Source organism: Betta splendens, chromosome 24 (genome assembly GCF_900634795.4).
Source record: "Betta splendens chromosome 24, fBetSpl5.4, whole genome shotgun sequence".
Lineage (NCBI taxonomy): Eukaryota > Metazoa > Chordata > Actinopteri > Anabantiformes > Osphronemidae > Betta > Betta splendens.
The window spans coordinates 13,327,457-13,342,998 of record NC_040901.2 but is presented as its reverse complement, the minus strand read 5'-3'; the positions used below and the strand labels follow the sequence as shown (position 1 = coordinate 13,342,998).

At 49.0% G+C, this 15,542-nt stretch overlaps 4 protein-coding genes across 5 annotated transcripts; all 4 read right to left on the bottom strand.

The window, feature by feature from the left end:
- Positions 1–352: 352 nt before the first annotated feature.
- LOC114849579 (uncharacterized) lies at positions 353–2,561 on the bottom strand. 2 transcript variants are annotated; one of them, XM_029141161.3, is made up of 7 exons: positions 1,966–2,561; positions 1,529–1,840; positions 1,178–1,438; positions 1,063–1,086; positions 787–879; positions 682–704; positions 353–520 (listed from the first exon to the last, which is right to left on the bottom strand). In XM_029141161.3, the coding sequence occupies exons 1-7, from the start codon at positions 2,021–2,023 to the stop codon at positions 446–448; spliced, it is 846 nt and encodes a 281-aa protein (XP_028996994.1). In that variant the 5' UTR covers positions 2,024–2,561; the 3' UTR covers positions 353–445. The 2 variants fall into 2 exon arrangements, with proteins under 2 accessions (XP_028996994.1, XP_028996995.1); XM_029141162.3 differs by lacking the exon at positions 1,063–1,086.
- A 107-nt stretch (positions 2,562–2,668) lies between these two features.
- On the bottom strand, positions 2,669–5,511 carry LOC129602903 (uncharacterized). The gene is made up of 7 exons (XM_041069506.2): positions 4,277–5,511; positions 3,840–4,151; positions 3,494–3,754; positions 3,379–3,402; positions 3,103–3,195; positions 2,998–3,020; positions 2,669–2,836 (listed from the first exon to the last, which is right to left on the bottom strand). Exons 1-7 carry the CDS (start codon positions 4,332–4,334, stop codon positions 2,762–2,764), a joined length of 846 nt encoding a protein of 281 aa, XP_040925440.1. The 5' UTR covers positions 4,335–5,511; the 3' UTR covers positions 2,669–2,761.
- A 2,676-nt stretch (positions 5,512–8,187) lies between these two features.
- Positions 8,188–11,436, bottom strand: pnrc1 (proline-rich nuclear receptor coactivator 1). The gene is made up of 2 exons (XM_029141749.2): positions 10,841–11,436; positions 8,188–10,026 (listed from the first exon to the last, which is right to left on the bottom strand). The coding sequence occupies exons 1-2, from the start codon at positions 11,156–11,158 to the stop codon at positions 9,568–9,570; spliced, it is 777 nt and encodes a 258-aa protein (XP_028997582.1). The 5' UTR covers positions 11,159–11,436; the 3' UTR covers positions 8,188–9,567.
- A 530-nt stretch (positions 11,437–11,966) lies between these two features.
- crip2l (cysteine-rich protein 2-like) lies at positions 11,967–15,349 on the bottom strand. Its single transcript, XM_029141565.3, has 8 exons — positions 15,158–15,349; positions 14,038–14,132; positions 13,750–13,807; positions 13,548–13,679; positions 13,280–13,348; positions 13,044–13,138; positions 12,777–12,834; positions 11,967–12,537 (listed from the first exon to the last, which is right to left on the bottom strand). The coding sequence occupies exons 1-8, from the start codon at positions 15,198–15,200 to the stop codon at positions 12,443–12,445; spliced, it is 645 nt and encodes a 214-aa protein (XP_028997398.1). The 5' UTR covers positions 15,201–15,349; the 3' UTR covers positions 11,967–12,442.
- Positions 15,350–15,542: the final 193 nt, after the last annotated feature.

Below are 15,542 nucleotides of genomic sequence, written 5' to 3'. Positions count from 1 at the left end.
GTGGGTTTGAGCCTTAGTCAGAAACACGTCGCTGAGCGTCTCTATCAGCCTGAAGCATCAGTGTTACTTCCTCACAGCGACTGTTACTCTGAGACAGAGACGTGAGGCCTGCTGCCTTCACCTCCGATCAACCTGAGCTGGTCTGAGATCAGCGTCTGGTCTCTGCTGCTCGTTCACGTGGTGACGTGATCGCCTCCTGCTGGAGAACAGAGGGAACACATGTCTCCAACGGAGCGACCTGCAAAGAAGCAGCAGCAGCTGTTCACACGGAGAAACTCAGCAGAGTCCAGCTGTGACCAACATCTGCTCACTGTGCCGTGTTCTGACGACGTAGAAATGAAGCCACTCGTGATAAACGTCTGATGCTTTATTCATGGTTTAACAACAGAACAGAGACTCAGACGCAGCAGGATGAATGCGCGTGGTGAGTTGATGCCGTCGTTGCTCAGACTGAAGCAGACGAGTCTCTGGCGTTTTCATACGTCGCTGCACCTTCACCATCGTCTTCATCACCGTGAACCTGTGGAAGCATCGACACTGAGCTCAAACAGAACAGTGACGGACACGAAGCAGCTGCAGAGGAACAGCTGGAGCTCGCTGCCTTGCTCAGCGCCGCAGGGACTCGGACCCACAACCCCACGGGCAGCAGCTCATCTGAACAAAGAGCAGCTTCATACTCACTGCTTGATCCGTCCCTTTGTTCCCTACGAAGACAAAAGAGTCGACTTCAGCACAAACAGCCAACGCACAAACGCTGAAGCTTCTGTCGGCAGGAAAACGTTTCACCTTCAGCTCTGGTCCACACGTGGACTGTGACCACCACCACCACCAGAGACGTTACAGCCACCGAGACCACGACGTTCCTCCACAGACCTCCACCTGAGACCAACACAAACAGCTGAGCTCAGCTGGTTTCACTGGTGCAGGTTAAAGCTGAGTCAGAGCCACAGACAGCACAGCTGGAGGGAAGCACCACTGGGACAGATGTGTCTGAGAGAGGCAGGAGCAGAGGGCGAGCGAGAGGGAGAGAGAGAGGGAGAGCATGAAACCATGATTCGGCACCTGTTGCTGGTGGTTTGTCGTCACCTGAGGAAACAATCAGACACAAGGTTTTACATTTCTTCACTGACTGTCTGAAAAACAATAATAAAACTTCATCAGCTGAAAATATTCTCACCTTGAGGCTGAAGGTTGAAGGTGGAGCTTTGATGATTGTGACCATCTCTCACTTCACACGTAAATGAAGTAATGGAGCGCGATGAATAGAAGGAACTTCTACTAAAAGTAACAGCAGCGTCACAGAGAGACTCTGATGACTTTATTGAAGTCTTTTCCAGGTCTTTATCCTCAAACAGCCACTTTACTGTGTGTCTGCACTGACTATTCGTCCACACGTGACAGTTTAACGTCACCTCATCATCGTGTTCATGTTGAGTCACTGGTGAAACAAGATCAACATTAGCTTCAGCTTCATATTTAATGCTTCAGTCACAGACTGAGATGAAAACATGATGATGCAAATACTCACAGGTAACAACAGACAAGTCAACAGCAGCATCTACACCTTGTTGTCGTCCTGATTTATTATACTGTCTGCAGGTGTAACGACCAGCATCCTGATCTGTGATCTGCTTTATGACCAGAGAACAGTTCTCTGTTAAACTCAGTCTGTTGGATTTAGATGCATCGTTTTCTCTAATCTTCCCAAGTGTAACCAGCTCCACTAGTGCTGGTCCTGAGACACTGTAGAGCCAGGTGGTGGTGTTACACTGACTCTGATCAGGGATCAGATTGTTACAAGGGAACGAGACGTCGTCTCCACGTCTGATCAAAGCAGCTCCTGAGAAAATGTTTGAGTGAAGCAACAATGAGAGCAGAACCACACATCATCTCACTGATCGTCTTCTTCTGAAGCTTTTGCTGCGTGGCTTCTGTGACGTGTGTGTCGTTGGTCCGTGTTCTTACCTGTGAACTGAAGCCCTGTCACTATTAACAAGCTGTGGATCCATGTGTGTCCAACCATGGTGCCTCCGTCTCTGCTGCTGGAAACTGGAGCCTCTTCAGCACTGATGTGGTTTATGCTTAGTCAGGTCTCACTTCCTCATGGTCGCCTCCATCACTCAGATGAAGACACATCCTGTCGGTTCACAGACTCCTCCCTCATGTGGTCAGAGGTCGAGGTGAGGTTCATTGTGAGCGGATGTGATGGAACAGGCTTCAGTAAAGACTCAAACCAAACTAAGACGCGTCACATTGTGATCGGACCCACACACGCGTTCGATAGGAACAGCTGTTGCTGCTCGTTCTGGCTCTGAAGTGGGTTTGAGCCTTAGTCAGAAACACGTCGCTGAGCGTCTCTATCAGCCTGAAGCATCAGTGTTACTTCCTCACAGCGACTGTTACTCTGAGACAGAGACGTGAGGCCTGCTGCCTTCGCCTCCGATCAACCTGAGCTGGTCTGAGATCAGCGTCTGGTCTCTGCTGCTCGTTGACGTGGTGACGTGATCGCCTCCTGCTGGAGAACAGAGGGAACACATGTCTCCAACGGAGCGACCTGCAAAGAAGCAGCAGCAGCTGTTCACACGGAGAAACTCAGCAGAGTCCAGCTGTGACCAACATCTGCTCACTGTGCCGTGTTCTGACGACGTAGAAATGAAGCCACTCGTGATAAACGTCTGATGCTTTATTCATGGTTTAACAACAGAACAGAGACTCAGACGCAGCAGGATGAATGCGCGTGGTGAGTTGATGCCGTCGTTGCTCAGACTGAAGCAGACGAGTCTCTGGCGTTTTCATACGTCGCTGCACCTTCACCATCGTCTTCATCACCGTGAACCTGTGGAAGCATCGACACTGAGCTCAAACAGAACAGTGACGGACACGAAGCAGCTGCAGAGGAACAGCTGGAGCTCGCTGCCTTGCTCAGCGCCGCAGGGACTCGGACCCACAACCCCACGGGCAGCAGCTCATCTGAACAAAGAGCAGCTTCATACTCACTGCTTGATCCGTCCCTTTGTTCCCTACGAAGACAAAAGAGTCGACTTCAGCACAAACAGCCAACGCACAAACGCTGAAGCTTCTGTCGGCAGGAAAACGTTTCACCTTCAGCTCTGGTCCACACGTGGACTGTGACCACCACCACCACCAGAGACGTTACAGCCACCGAGACCACGACGTTCCTCCACAGACCTCCACCTGAGACCAACACAAACAGCTGAGCTCAGCTGGTTTCACTGGTGCAGGTTAAAGCTGAGTCAGAGCCACAGACAGCACAGCTGGAGGGAAGCACCACTGGGACAGATGTGTCTGAGAGAGGCAGGAGCAGAGGGCGAGCGAGAGGGAGAGAGAGAGGGAGAGCATGAAACCATGATTCGGCACCTGTTGCTGGTGGTTTGTCGTCACCTGAGGAAACAATCAGACACAAGGTTTTACATTTCTTCACTGACTGTCTGAAAAACAATAATAATCCTTCATCAGCTGAAAATATTCTCACCTTGAGGCTGAAGGTTGAAGGTGGAGCTTTGATGATTGTGACCATCTCTCACTTCACACGTAAATGAAATAATGGAGCGCGATGAATAGAAGGAACTTCTACTAAAAGTAACAGCAGCGTCACAGAGAGACTCTGATGACTTTATTGAAGTCTTTTCCAGGTCTTTATCCTCAAACAGCCACTTTACTGTGTGTCTGCACTGACTATTCGTCCACACGCGGCAGTTTAACGTCACCTTATTATCGTGTTCATGTTGAGTCACTGGTGGAAGCAACATTAGCTTCAGCTTCATATTTAATGCTTCAGTCACTGACGGAGATGAAAACATGATGATGCAAATACTCACAGGTAACAACAGACAAGTCAACTGGACCATCTCCACCTTGTTGTCGTCCTGATTTATCAAACTGTCTGCAGGTGTAACGACCAGCATCCTGATCTGTGACCTGCTTTATGACCAGAGAACAGTTCTCTGTTAAACTCAGTCTGTTGGATTTAGATGCAGCATTTTCTCTAATCTTCCCATGTGTAACCAGCTCCACTGGTGCTGGTCCTGAGACACTGTAGATCCAGGTGGTGGCGTCACACTGACTCTGATCAGGGATCAGATAGTTACAAGGGAAAGAGACGTCGTCTCCACGTCTGATCAAAGCAGCTCCTGAGAAAATGTTTGAGTGAAGCAACAATGAGAGCAGAACCACACATCATCTCACTGATCGTCTTCTTCTGAAGCTTTTGCTGCGTGGCTTCTGTGACGTGTGTGTCGTTGGTCCGTGTTCTTACCTGTGAACTGAAGCCCTGTCACTATTAACAAGCTGTGGATCCATGTGTGTCCAACCATGGTGCCTCCGTCTCTGCTGCTGGAAACTGGAGCCTCTTCAGCACTGATGTGGTTTATGCTTAGTCAGGTCTCACTTCCTCATGGTCGCCTCCATCATTTAGATGAAGACACATCCTGTCGGTTCACAGACTGTAATGGAAAAATTTTGCCTTGTGCTATTTCTTATCCAACACACTCATCATGTGCTGGTTAGTTGCAATACTGAACATTCTTACACAAACAACTAATCTCCTGTGCTGTCGTACATCAAGTCTAAACATCTGATGTTCCATTTGACTGACTAATAATTTATGATACATGTTTGTCTTTTACACCTGGACTCTGGCTCCATCCTATCTGACTCCCCACCAGACCCAAGGCTGTTAAAGCCAATGCATCTTGTCTTGGAAGCTCGGTGTGCCTTCCTTTGGATAACAAGACATGACGATGCAGAAGTGAGAAAGCAAACATTCTCACTCACAGCGAGATAAGGTGGCACAAACAATTCCATTGCTGCAGCGATACGTTCCACCAGAGCCAGAGAAAGGGGTTAAAAGGCAGAAGCAACGCGAGGATCGTGGGCTCTTTGCATCACACCTTCGTGGTGTGTGCACTGATCTCCCCAGCTGGTTTTTGGTTTGTTGATGTGCACGATCAACATCCATGCTTTTTATTTGCTTTCCCCATTATTTTTATTTTCTTTATTATTTCAATAAATCACACAAAAGGACAACTCTCTCATCTGCTTCTTTATGGAAAATTTCCACCACACAGACTCCTCCCTCATGTGGTCAGAGGTCGTACTTCATTAATGTCACAAACTGAATTTTAACTGGTCTCAGCTCTGTCGTTTTCTTTTTTTCAAGTTGGAGGTAATTTTCTCAAAAGTGATGAGGAAGTAAAAGAACATAGTTACAACATTAAAACACACAACTCCTTGAACCACCACCTTATTGTGGTGGAGGAGTTTGTGTTTTGAATGACCCCGGGAGCTAAACGCCCCTGGGAAGGTCTCCTATGGCAAACAGGTGCTGGGCGACGAGCCGGACTAGAAGCGATTCGCAAAACCCTTATGGGACAAGTCAAACCAAGACTTCCTGCTATGACGTCGCCCGCTATGGTGCAGCCGGGACCCCCTGGAGCCAGGCTCGTGGTTGAGGCTTGCATCTGAGCGGCTGCGAGACCCAGAAGCTACGGCCTGAAGCTACGGCCTGAAGCTACGGCCTGAAGGTACAGCCTGAAGGTACAGCCTGAAGGTGCAGCCTGAAGGTGCAGCCTGAAGGTACAGCCTGAAGGAGCAGCCTGAAGGAGCAGCCTGAAGGAGCAGCCTGAAGGAGCAGCCTGAAGCTACGGCCTGAAGGTGCAGCCTGAAGGAGCAGCGTGGGGCCGTCCCCACCTGCAGGAGGCGCTGTAGAGGCCGGTGCAAAGAAGATTGAGCAGCAGTCGAAGGCAACAACAACCCAACCTCTGGACCAGGGCTCTGGGCAGAGAGCCTAGGGCGCCACCTGCTGGGGGGCGCTGCTCCAAGCAGAAAAAAAACATGTGCCTAAACGCGCCCGGAGCTGAGGAGAAGGCCAATCAATCTTGCGTAGAGCACCAAAACAATGGGTGTAGTAGTAGTTGCGATGGTGAGCTGAGGGGCGCTTAATCTTGTGTGGAATGGTGGTGAGTAGAGGGGGCCAACGAGGCCCTGAGTCCAAGGCTTTTTGCTAAAGGCTGTCCGGTGCCTGTACGACCGGAGCAGCAGCTTGGTTCTCATTGCCAGCAGTAGGTCAGACCTGTTCCTGGTGCACGTTGGACTTTGGCACGGCGGCCCTTTTTCACCGGTTCCGTTCATTACCGGGGCTGGAGGGGATCTGGTTCCATCACTGCTTTTGCAGATGTTGTTGTACTGTTGGCTTCATCAGACCAGAACCTGGATGAGAATCAGTTCTTCCAAGTCTCAGGCCATGGTTCTCCACCTGAAAAAGGTGGTTTTCTCTCCAGGTTGGAGGAAGGTTCCTGCCCGAATGGAGGAGTTCAAGTATCTTGGGGTCAAACAAGAAAAGGAAGGAGCATGAGACTGACAGACAGACGGTGTTGGTACAGTTCAGGTGTGCAGATCCATCGTGGTGAAGAGGGGGCGGAGCTGAAAGACGGAGCTCTCAGCTCAATACAAGTTTTTAAGTCATAAACCAATGAAAACTTGAGGCAGACTGGTTTCTACTGTCATCACTTCCTCTGAGGAGCTTTGTGCATGTTTTAAGCTGTGGCTTTGAGCGACTCGTCCAGTTCTTCCCTCTCACTTCCACTTTCAGCCTCACTGACCTGGTTGTGTGTTGTGTTTCAAAGGAACAGGACGACCTCTGATTAGGCCGGGTTCTGGAACCGGATGAGTCGATTTAAGGTTCGCGCCCGGGAGAAATACAGCGACTGGACTGGATTAGTGAAAGCATCTTCACAAACAGGAGTACATTTGTGCAGCAGCATCAGAGCAGGTGGAGGAAACACACTCAGGTCTGTCTGTGAAACAGAGAAGCAAAAGTCAAATTATTCTCACACAGGGAAATACATTTCATTCATACTGTAACTTAGAGGTGAAAGATTAAACTAATAAAAAGCTCTCACCTTTAGTTTGTTTCCATCCTATGATGGAAGGAATCAAAAGTACCACTAAAACCAAAGCTGTTGAGGAGGAAGAGTCACTGCAGGTCTTGAGGGAGAATTTAAAAGGCTCTGACTTGTCGTGTTCAGAGAACGAGACAAAGAGACTGAAGGTCAGAGGACGCAGGCAGGAGGCAGGTGGACGAGGTCAGAGGTCAACCAAGCCAAGCAGACTGGCACCAGGAAGTTCAGGGAGAGGTACGACAAAATAAAAGCATGAAACAGGGAACGGACCTGCTACTGACGGATGACAGCAAACAGCTGGATGCGACACCATGTCTCACTTCACACATGAAGGCGCAGCTTGAGGAGCAGTAACGGTAGCTTCAGACTTTACCTGGTCTCCACCCCCTAACGTGAAAAATCACCCTGTTTATTGTAACGCATTAGAGATGAAAACGTGAAAAAACTCAGTCAACTCCAGACACATCTGCTGCAGTGTCTCCACCTTGTCGTCGCCCTGATTCATCAAACTGTCTGCAGGTGTAACGACAGCATCCTGATCTGTGACCTGCTGTCACTATTATCAGGCTGTGGACCCACGTGTGTCCAACCATGACTCCTCCGTCTCTGCTGCTGGGAACTGGAGCCTCTTCATCACTGATGTGAGATCACACTTCCTCATCTTCGCCTCCTTTCCCTCAGATGAAGACAGTCGGCTCACGTGGATCCACAAACACGAGGACAAACACCACGAGTAAAGCTGTGCTTCCTGTTGTTGAGCCGTCTTTGGATCTACAGACGTTTTGGTGAGAATCAACAGCAGCAGAGCTCTGGAACCAACTACGGTGAAAGCAGCTTCTGTGCAGTTGTGGGTTGTTGGTCGAGTGGAAGCTGCTGGGACTCATGGAGCTGAACCAGCGTCGTTCAGTTTCACCCAAACGCGTACAAACAGTTGTGAGCCAACATTTAACAAATGTGTTTAACAGCAGAAAGATGAAGATTTTACAGAACAAATGAAACCAATAAACATTTGACAGATCACGATGTCTTTGTTCTGAAAACACAGCGAGTCTGAGAGACGTTCCCTGTTCTTGTGTCGCTAATGTGGAGACAAAACAGGATGTTTGTTATGAAAAAAAACGCATGATAAGCATTTAATGGTTGAATAGATTCACTGATATTAACATACATGAAAACTGACCGTCACTTTCTGAAACTGTAACGTTTGTGGACATGATTCAAATGAACACGTTTGTGTGACTTTGTCTTCAAACACACGAGCTGCACATTAGTGGTCACAAATCTTTTAATACTTTTAATTTTAGATACGAAAACATTTGTAAAATCCATTTTTATTCCCAATTTATGACATGGATTCATCGTTTTAAAAACTGCCTGCAAGTTTCTGCTACAGTACGACAATTTTCCAGCTTTGTGACGTCACAGAGACATGAGAAGTAAAGTAATGACATACAGGACGTGTCCACGTGAAGCCATGTTAAACACCATTAGCTGCTTCTGCTCTGCAGCCTTTAAGTCCAGTCTCATCACACCTGGTGAGTCGATAAACCCCCGAACACCACGGTCAACAACCTTTTTATAGGCCTGGCAGTAACATAACTCATCTTATTGACTCACTGACAACACTGGAAAGAATCCTCACTTTAATTTCAGGAGCAGCAAACGTTGGCATCATGACTAAAAATGATAAAAAAAGGAACTGCCGAGTTTTTGCTTGTAACAACATAAGAACAGCTTTACAGACGTTTAAAAAGCAGAGTCTGAAGCTTAAAGGTGGTTTGTGCAGCTGCCTGTGTCAAGTCAGAGCTTTAAGATTGACACACTGTAAAAGAGCTGACCCAACGTAGACGTACTGAAGGTCAGTGCAGTAACGTTACAGAAAGGAACAGCGTTTGGTCCTGATGCTGCAGCAGCTGCTCAGGACACTTTCACCTCAGCTTCCATTCGACTCGCATTGAACGAAGGGAAGAAACTTCACCCAGCAGCTGGTGAATTCTAAACGCAGCCTCTCTGACTGATCCACAGTCACAGCCACCAGCCAGAATCACCTCCACGGCCAACGGGGGTCCATCCTCCCTGGTTTCTACATCCAGTGTGCCTCACAGGGAAGGAGCCGAACAAGTGCCTCAGTTTGCAGGGGACGGGTCACGTTCAGCAACAGACAAAAAACTAACAAAACTGGAATCTCAGTTAAAACAACAACAAAATATACAGAGATACATGTACAACATAGGAAGTACAGTTACATCCTCTCTGTGAAAGGTTCATCTTCACACACAAAGTGCCATCGCATAGTGTGGACGTAAACATGAGATACGGATCACGTTGCTGCTGGAGACGACCTCACACTCGCTGCACACTTCCTACGCCGAGTCCTTGAACAGAGCAGCTGGTCCCAAACACAACAACGTTCACAGTTCTGGCTTGTCTGCCAGCGCACAGGCAGAAGGCAAATGTCCAGCATCAACTCCACAGTGAAGGCAGCACGTCGGCTCCTTGGAAAATCGAGTGCTTAGCAAAAACTCCCTTTGCTGTAATGCAGTGTGTTCAAGGCCAATTTACCTCATTACGAGTTGTCCAATTGTTGCCATTAATCGTTAATTGTGTATCCAAGACATCTGCTCCGATTTCGAACCCCAGATCGTGTTCATGATGCATCTCGGACCTTCAGCAGCGACTTTAAATGAACAGTCATTTGCTCACGCCTTTGGTTGCGTTGCTGCAGCTCGTTTTCTCCGACCCAGTGACTGGGGGGTGGGGGCAGGACACTTGGTGAGGGCGGCTCGCTGAACTTGGCTCCAGCGTAGACCTTCTCGCCGTCTTTGAGGTATTCAGGAGATGCGATAGCGGGCGGCGAGGGCGGGATCTTGGTGTTGGTGGAGCTGTGGAGGGGCCTCGTCTGCTCTCGGGGTGGGGGCTGGTGGGGGCTGCCAGTGTCTTTCTTCCTGGGTGTGTGAGAAGCAGCAGAGCACGGGCTCTGCATGGGCTTGTGGCTCCGGGTGTTTACATTCTGGCCGTCGTGATCGGGTCTGGGCAGACTGCGCCCAGTGTGGCCCGCTGCCGGCACCGTCCCACGCTCCAATCTGCCACCTCTAGACTTCAGCATCTACCAGACAGAAACACAGAGATATGGGGGCGATTATTATATGCAGGTAAAGCCTGGCTTTGATAACAAAATCAAGTATTATTATTATTATTATTAAGTTTGGACTCTGAAATCATGACAGTTTTTGTCAAAACAATAATAATAATAATTATTAGTGATAGAAATCTGTTTGCAACTTCCTGTCCAAACCTCATCCCTTCAGGTCATCTGTTGCTCGACTACAAACTTGCAGCTTTGTGCATAAGAAAGCATTTTACACCACTAAGTCCTGCAAACATGGACCTACACTCCGTCCATGAAGCATCGCTTGTGACGAACCTCCTTTCAGTGCTGTGAAACCAAACGCTTCCGGCCCTCGTTTGTTTTAATGACAAGTCTGTCAACAATGAACAACCTGCGGCAGATTTTCTGTGAAGCAGCCGCAGAAAAGAGGAAGAAAGATGTCTGACATGTATGACATGCCTGCTCTCAGCTTCAGCACAGGAATTAGGAACTGCGTCACTCAAACTGCAAACGAGAGACTTTGATTCTACCAGAGTCAAGGATGAGCAGCTTTTCATAGTTTGAAGTTTATTATTGGTTAATAAAGCAGATGGTCACTTTTAGACAGGAGAAAACGCCTCTTCCTGGAAAACACTGAAAACCTTTTAATTTACAGACCTGATTAACATTAAACATATTTAAGAACTTATTGGTTCCAGCCTTTACTTGGAACGAAATCTTCCCTTTGATTTCTGATCATCCCTCAACTCTTTTCTCTTTTCAGACCACACATGTTACATGCTACATGCTACATGCTACACACGGCTCCTACCTCCTTCCTGCCTCCCGGCTTCGCCCGATGCGGGCTGGGGGCGCCCTGCGGTCCGGCGGGGCGCTCGGAACCGGGCTGAGCGGCCGGGGCCGTCAGGGTGTTGTTGTTGTGGTCCGACAGGCAGGACACGGGGCCGCTCCTCGGAGCCCTGCGGTGATGCAGCAGCTTCCTCCCTCCCTTCTTCAGCAGCGCCTGCCGCGTCTTGCTGCCCGCGTTCAGCCCATCGCAGCCGGACGTCACCGGCACCGACACCGGCTGGTTGTTCTCCACGTTGCCGATGTTGGCTTCATCGTTGCGAACCGCGGACCCGTCCAACATGTCCGTCCAGTGGCGAAAACATAAACAGGCTGAAACTAGTAGTTTTAGCTAACGACGTCACAAGCTAACAGTTAGCCACAAGGATAATAAACTTTACTATTATCCCAACTGCACGTACGCGAAACTGACTATTTAACGAATATAACGTTAGATGTTCATGCCACAATCTCCTGAATAGAAGCTTGTGTTATTTTAAGTATTCCTGCTGCTAAAAACCGATGAACGCCTTTTGCCGCGTAGCGTTGCGTCTGTGCTAAAAGTGGTGCTGGCATCAACACTAAGCTCCACACTTAAATTCCATATTTCCGGTAATAGACTTCAAAATAAGATGTGTTAGCGACCAAATTAAAGCTATTATTGTCTTACAAATACTTTTCATCAAATACTGTCTTAAAAGCCACTGCATCGGCATATAACGTGGATTTTTTATAATATAATTTAATGGCACTTTGTTACAAGCACCGGTGTTTCCTTGTTTGAAACATTTACTTTGGAGTAATTTTCCTGTCGTTTCCTTTATGTCTATCTGACTTTACACATCTTGTTTCCTGGCGCCAGTGTACAGTAAAAGGCGGAGCGGACGCGGTCCTGACGTTCGGAAACAGAAAGTTGAGCCGCTCCGGAACAGCCGTTTTTGCCGTGACTCAGGACTCTGGAAGATGAAATAAACTCATTTTTAATTACTAGTTAAATTTTCTTTCCTGTTGCTGTCTAATCAGCGGATGCAAACATGTTTCATTATCATTCTTGCCTCTGTGTGTAACTATCACATACACATGTACACACACACACAGTGACAGAACAGTGGTTTGGTCTCACATTGTTTATTGGTAGAAAACGCGACGAGTCGTTTGAACGCACACATCAAACTCACTGTCATTCAGTGAAATGCAAACGTTTGTTTACACTCGAGTGGAAACAGTTCTAGAAACATTGACAGTAACGTAGTGGGTTGTACTTTCTCCAGTACAGAGTATTTGAAGTGCACTAATAACACTATTATTGAGTGAAGACGCTCTAGTTCACTACAGTCGGCTGCATGACGGGTTAATGACTGTTAATGACTGTTAATGACTGTTAATGACTGTTAATGACTGTTTGGCAAATGGAACTAAAAGGCAAAGTTCACACGAGTCAAAGCCTGGTTTTAGTACAAAAAATAGATATATAAACCATATACAAATACAAGGTGAACATCCACTGATCCACATCATCACATCTCCTGTGGCTGTGGTTCTGAAGGCGATGAGGCTCCTGGAGGTGGTGTCGGTCGCGAGGCTGCTCCTAAGGCTGCGCTTCAGGCTCAGCTTCAGCTTCAGGTTCAGCTTCAGGTTCAGGTTCGTCGTAGATGTAGCTGCCGACGCCGCCCGTGTTCACCCCTGAGGCAGAACACAGGCTTCAGACAACTGTCCCCTCACAAACACCGACCCAAACAAAGGAACAGGAACTGGACCCGTGGGAGAGGCTTCATAAAACGGTTCTGGAGTTGCTACAGTTCCCAAACATCCACAGGCTTCGTTCTCAGGAGTCCTCTTCGTCCTTCAGGCTTCACATCGACCTGCGGTTCTGATAAACATCTGTAGATCCACTATAGAGACCGGTGTTTCTGGCTTCTTACCTTTGGGTCCGAACAGAACCGCGTAGCAGGGTTTGTGGCAGTACGGCTGTCCATCGTGCTGCAACAAAGAGGACAACAGTTACTCATTTACAGCTGGACTGGACCTTTGGGCCCGGTTCCTTACCCTCTAAACTCTGGACTGGACCTTCGGGCCCGGGTCCTTTCAATTACATTTTACACTGGACCTTCGAGCCCTGTTCCTTACTCTCTACATTCTGGACTGGACCTTTGGTTCCGGTCCACATTCGGACCTCATGCTCCACTCACCTCTGCGTGGCTCCCAGCAGACAGAGTCTTGCTGCATCTCTCGCAGCGCAGACAGGGCCGGTGCCAGTTCTTTCCAAGCGACGACACCTTCTCAGCTGCACACACACACACACACACACACACACACACACACACACACACACACACACACACACACACACACACAGCAGCGCCATGGAGACGGTCACCATAGCAACCACAGCGGCTTACACATAGTCCAACACACGCTGACTCACCAAAATAAACGGTTTTGTTGCATCTGGGGCAGACGTCGGCTCCTCCAGAGAAGGAGGAGAAGCTTGCGGCTGAAAGTCAATGGTGAGTTATCATACTTCTCTGTATTATGTTATTATATTATCATCTTCACAGCAGGAGACTCATCTTTGTCTCCTTCAAACCTCTGCATTTGCGCGTCTTTGTATCAGTGCACTAATGGGATTGTTTACGTCACCTGAACCTCCGACCGAGCAGAGACTCCTCTTTTTCACTGTTCCTGTTTCTCACCCTTCACTGGTCCTCGCGCCGGCGCTCTCCTCTGCTGCTGCGCTCTGGCATCTGTTTCCACGGCGACGGCCGGGGGCGCCTCGCTGACGGGGGCGTCGTACGCGTAGGCGCCTGCTCCGCCGATGTTCACACCTGAGGCGACATCGGGTTCGTGAGCGCGGCCCAGCGAGCGGTCACGCTGTCGCTCGACTGAAACACGCACCTTTGGGTCCGAAGAGCGCGGCGTGGCACGGCTTGTGGCAGAACGGAGTCCCATCGTGCTGCAAAGCAGGAAACCGGGGTGAGAGGAAGAACCCGGTCCGGAACCACAGCGGAGACAGGTTAAGGCTGTTTGGACCGGATCCATTCAAAGCGTTTCTACGTTCACGCTGTGCTGCTCATGAGCTGGTGGTGGACAGCGATGAGGTGTCACATCCACAGACAGAACCACTGCCTCCTGCTGAGCTCAGACATGAGATCCTCTCAGAGGACACTGTGAAACAGGCCGTACCTCAGCGTGACCTCCCGGGTTCAGCGTCTTGTTGCAGCGCTCGCACTTCAGACAGAACTTGTGCCAGTCTTTGCCCAGAGACGACACCTTCTCGGCTGTGAGGACAGAGGAGACAGGCGTCAAAGTGACGTTAAAGGACGTGGACCGGGTCCTGAACGCATCTCTGCTCAGGCTGTCGTCCTCCTCAGCGTTTCAGCTCTCGGGCCGTGACCTCCGCCCTCAGGCCGTGACCTCCGCCCTCAGGCCGATGCCGCCGCCCACTTTCTCTGTCTGGCGTCGCCCCAAAACACTGCCGCAGACGCCTGAGGCCTGACACAGCGAGACGCTTCCTGTTCAGGCTCAGCCGCTGCCCTGTCACTGATACGAGCAGGAGGCAGCACTGATGGAGGACTGTGAGCTCAACGAACCCCAAAGAACATGTCAGTGAGCGAGAACGCGCTCAAAACCGGTCCAACAATCGATAAACACAACATAACACAACATGCAGCCGGAAACAACGGCTCAAACTGAAATAGACTCAGAGACGTCATTCAACAGAAGCCGAACGAGGACAGAACAAAGGGAAAATCAATCCAAAGTCTGTGGAATCAATCAATTATTCAGCATCTGCTTTGAAATAAGAAGCACCATCAGCAGATGGGGATGAACACAGGTTGAGACGGCACCACTGAAGCATCGTCCAGTCGGAGCTGGAAGCAGCTTCTTATCACCTCTTCAATCCTTTTCTCCATCTCATCCACTCACAGGAGGAGGGACGTTATGAACACATGAATGGAAAGTTCAGATTGTGAGTAATGATGGTTTTAATTATGCTGATGGATCACTGTGAATCAGTTGTTCAACCGCTAAAAGCAAAAAAAACCAGCTTTAACATTTATTTAACTTAATAATTAATTTAATTAATAATTATTAATAATTGATTTATTAATAAAACTATAAATGAAAAGGAATGAATCCATAACTGTCGCGTCTCCTGTACATTTGCTGATTATCTTAATGGACCTGCATCGGTTCGGGCTCCAGACTCCTATGAATAAGGATGAATCGGATCTCCACCCTCCGCCTCCGCTCACGCTGCCGTGCGGCCTCTGCGGCGCCGCTCGCCGACCTGCACACTTACCGAAATACACGGTCTTGTCGCACTTCGGACATTTCGACGCCATGTTCGTCCAGAACAGAGAGGAGAGCGAGGTCTGAGCGGTCCACGGTTCGAATGCGAACGCACCTCAGAGGATGGAGCCGGTGATGAGGAGGCTGGTGTCGGGAGCGCGCATCCTGCCTCCGCCCCGTCTCCTTCATTTACATAACCCCGCCCCGATGACGTCATACCTAGAAATAAAATGGTAACACTTTTAAATCCTACTGTTCAGATGATGATAAGTCGAGACGTGGGTTCATGGGTATTGTAGTTTGTATTGATCGTATTGAACCGCTGCCTGTATTTTATGAATTTTTGTTCCGCTCTGTTTGTTTCCTCTTGTGGTTGTCAGGCAGCACGCTGCTCC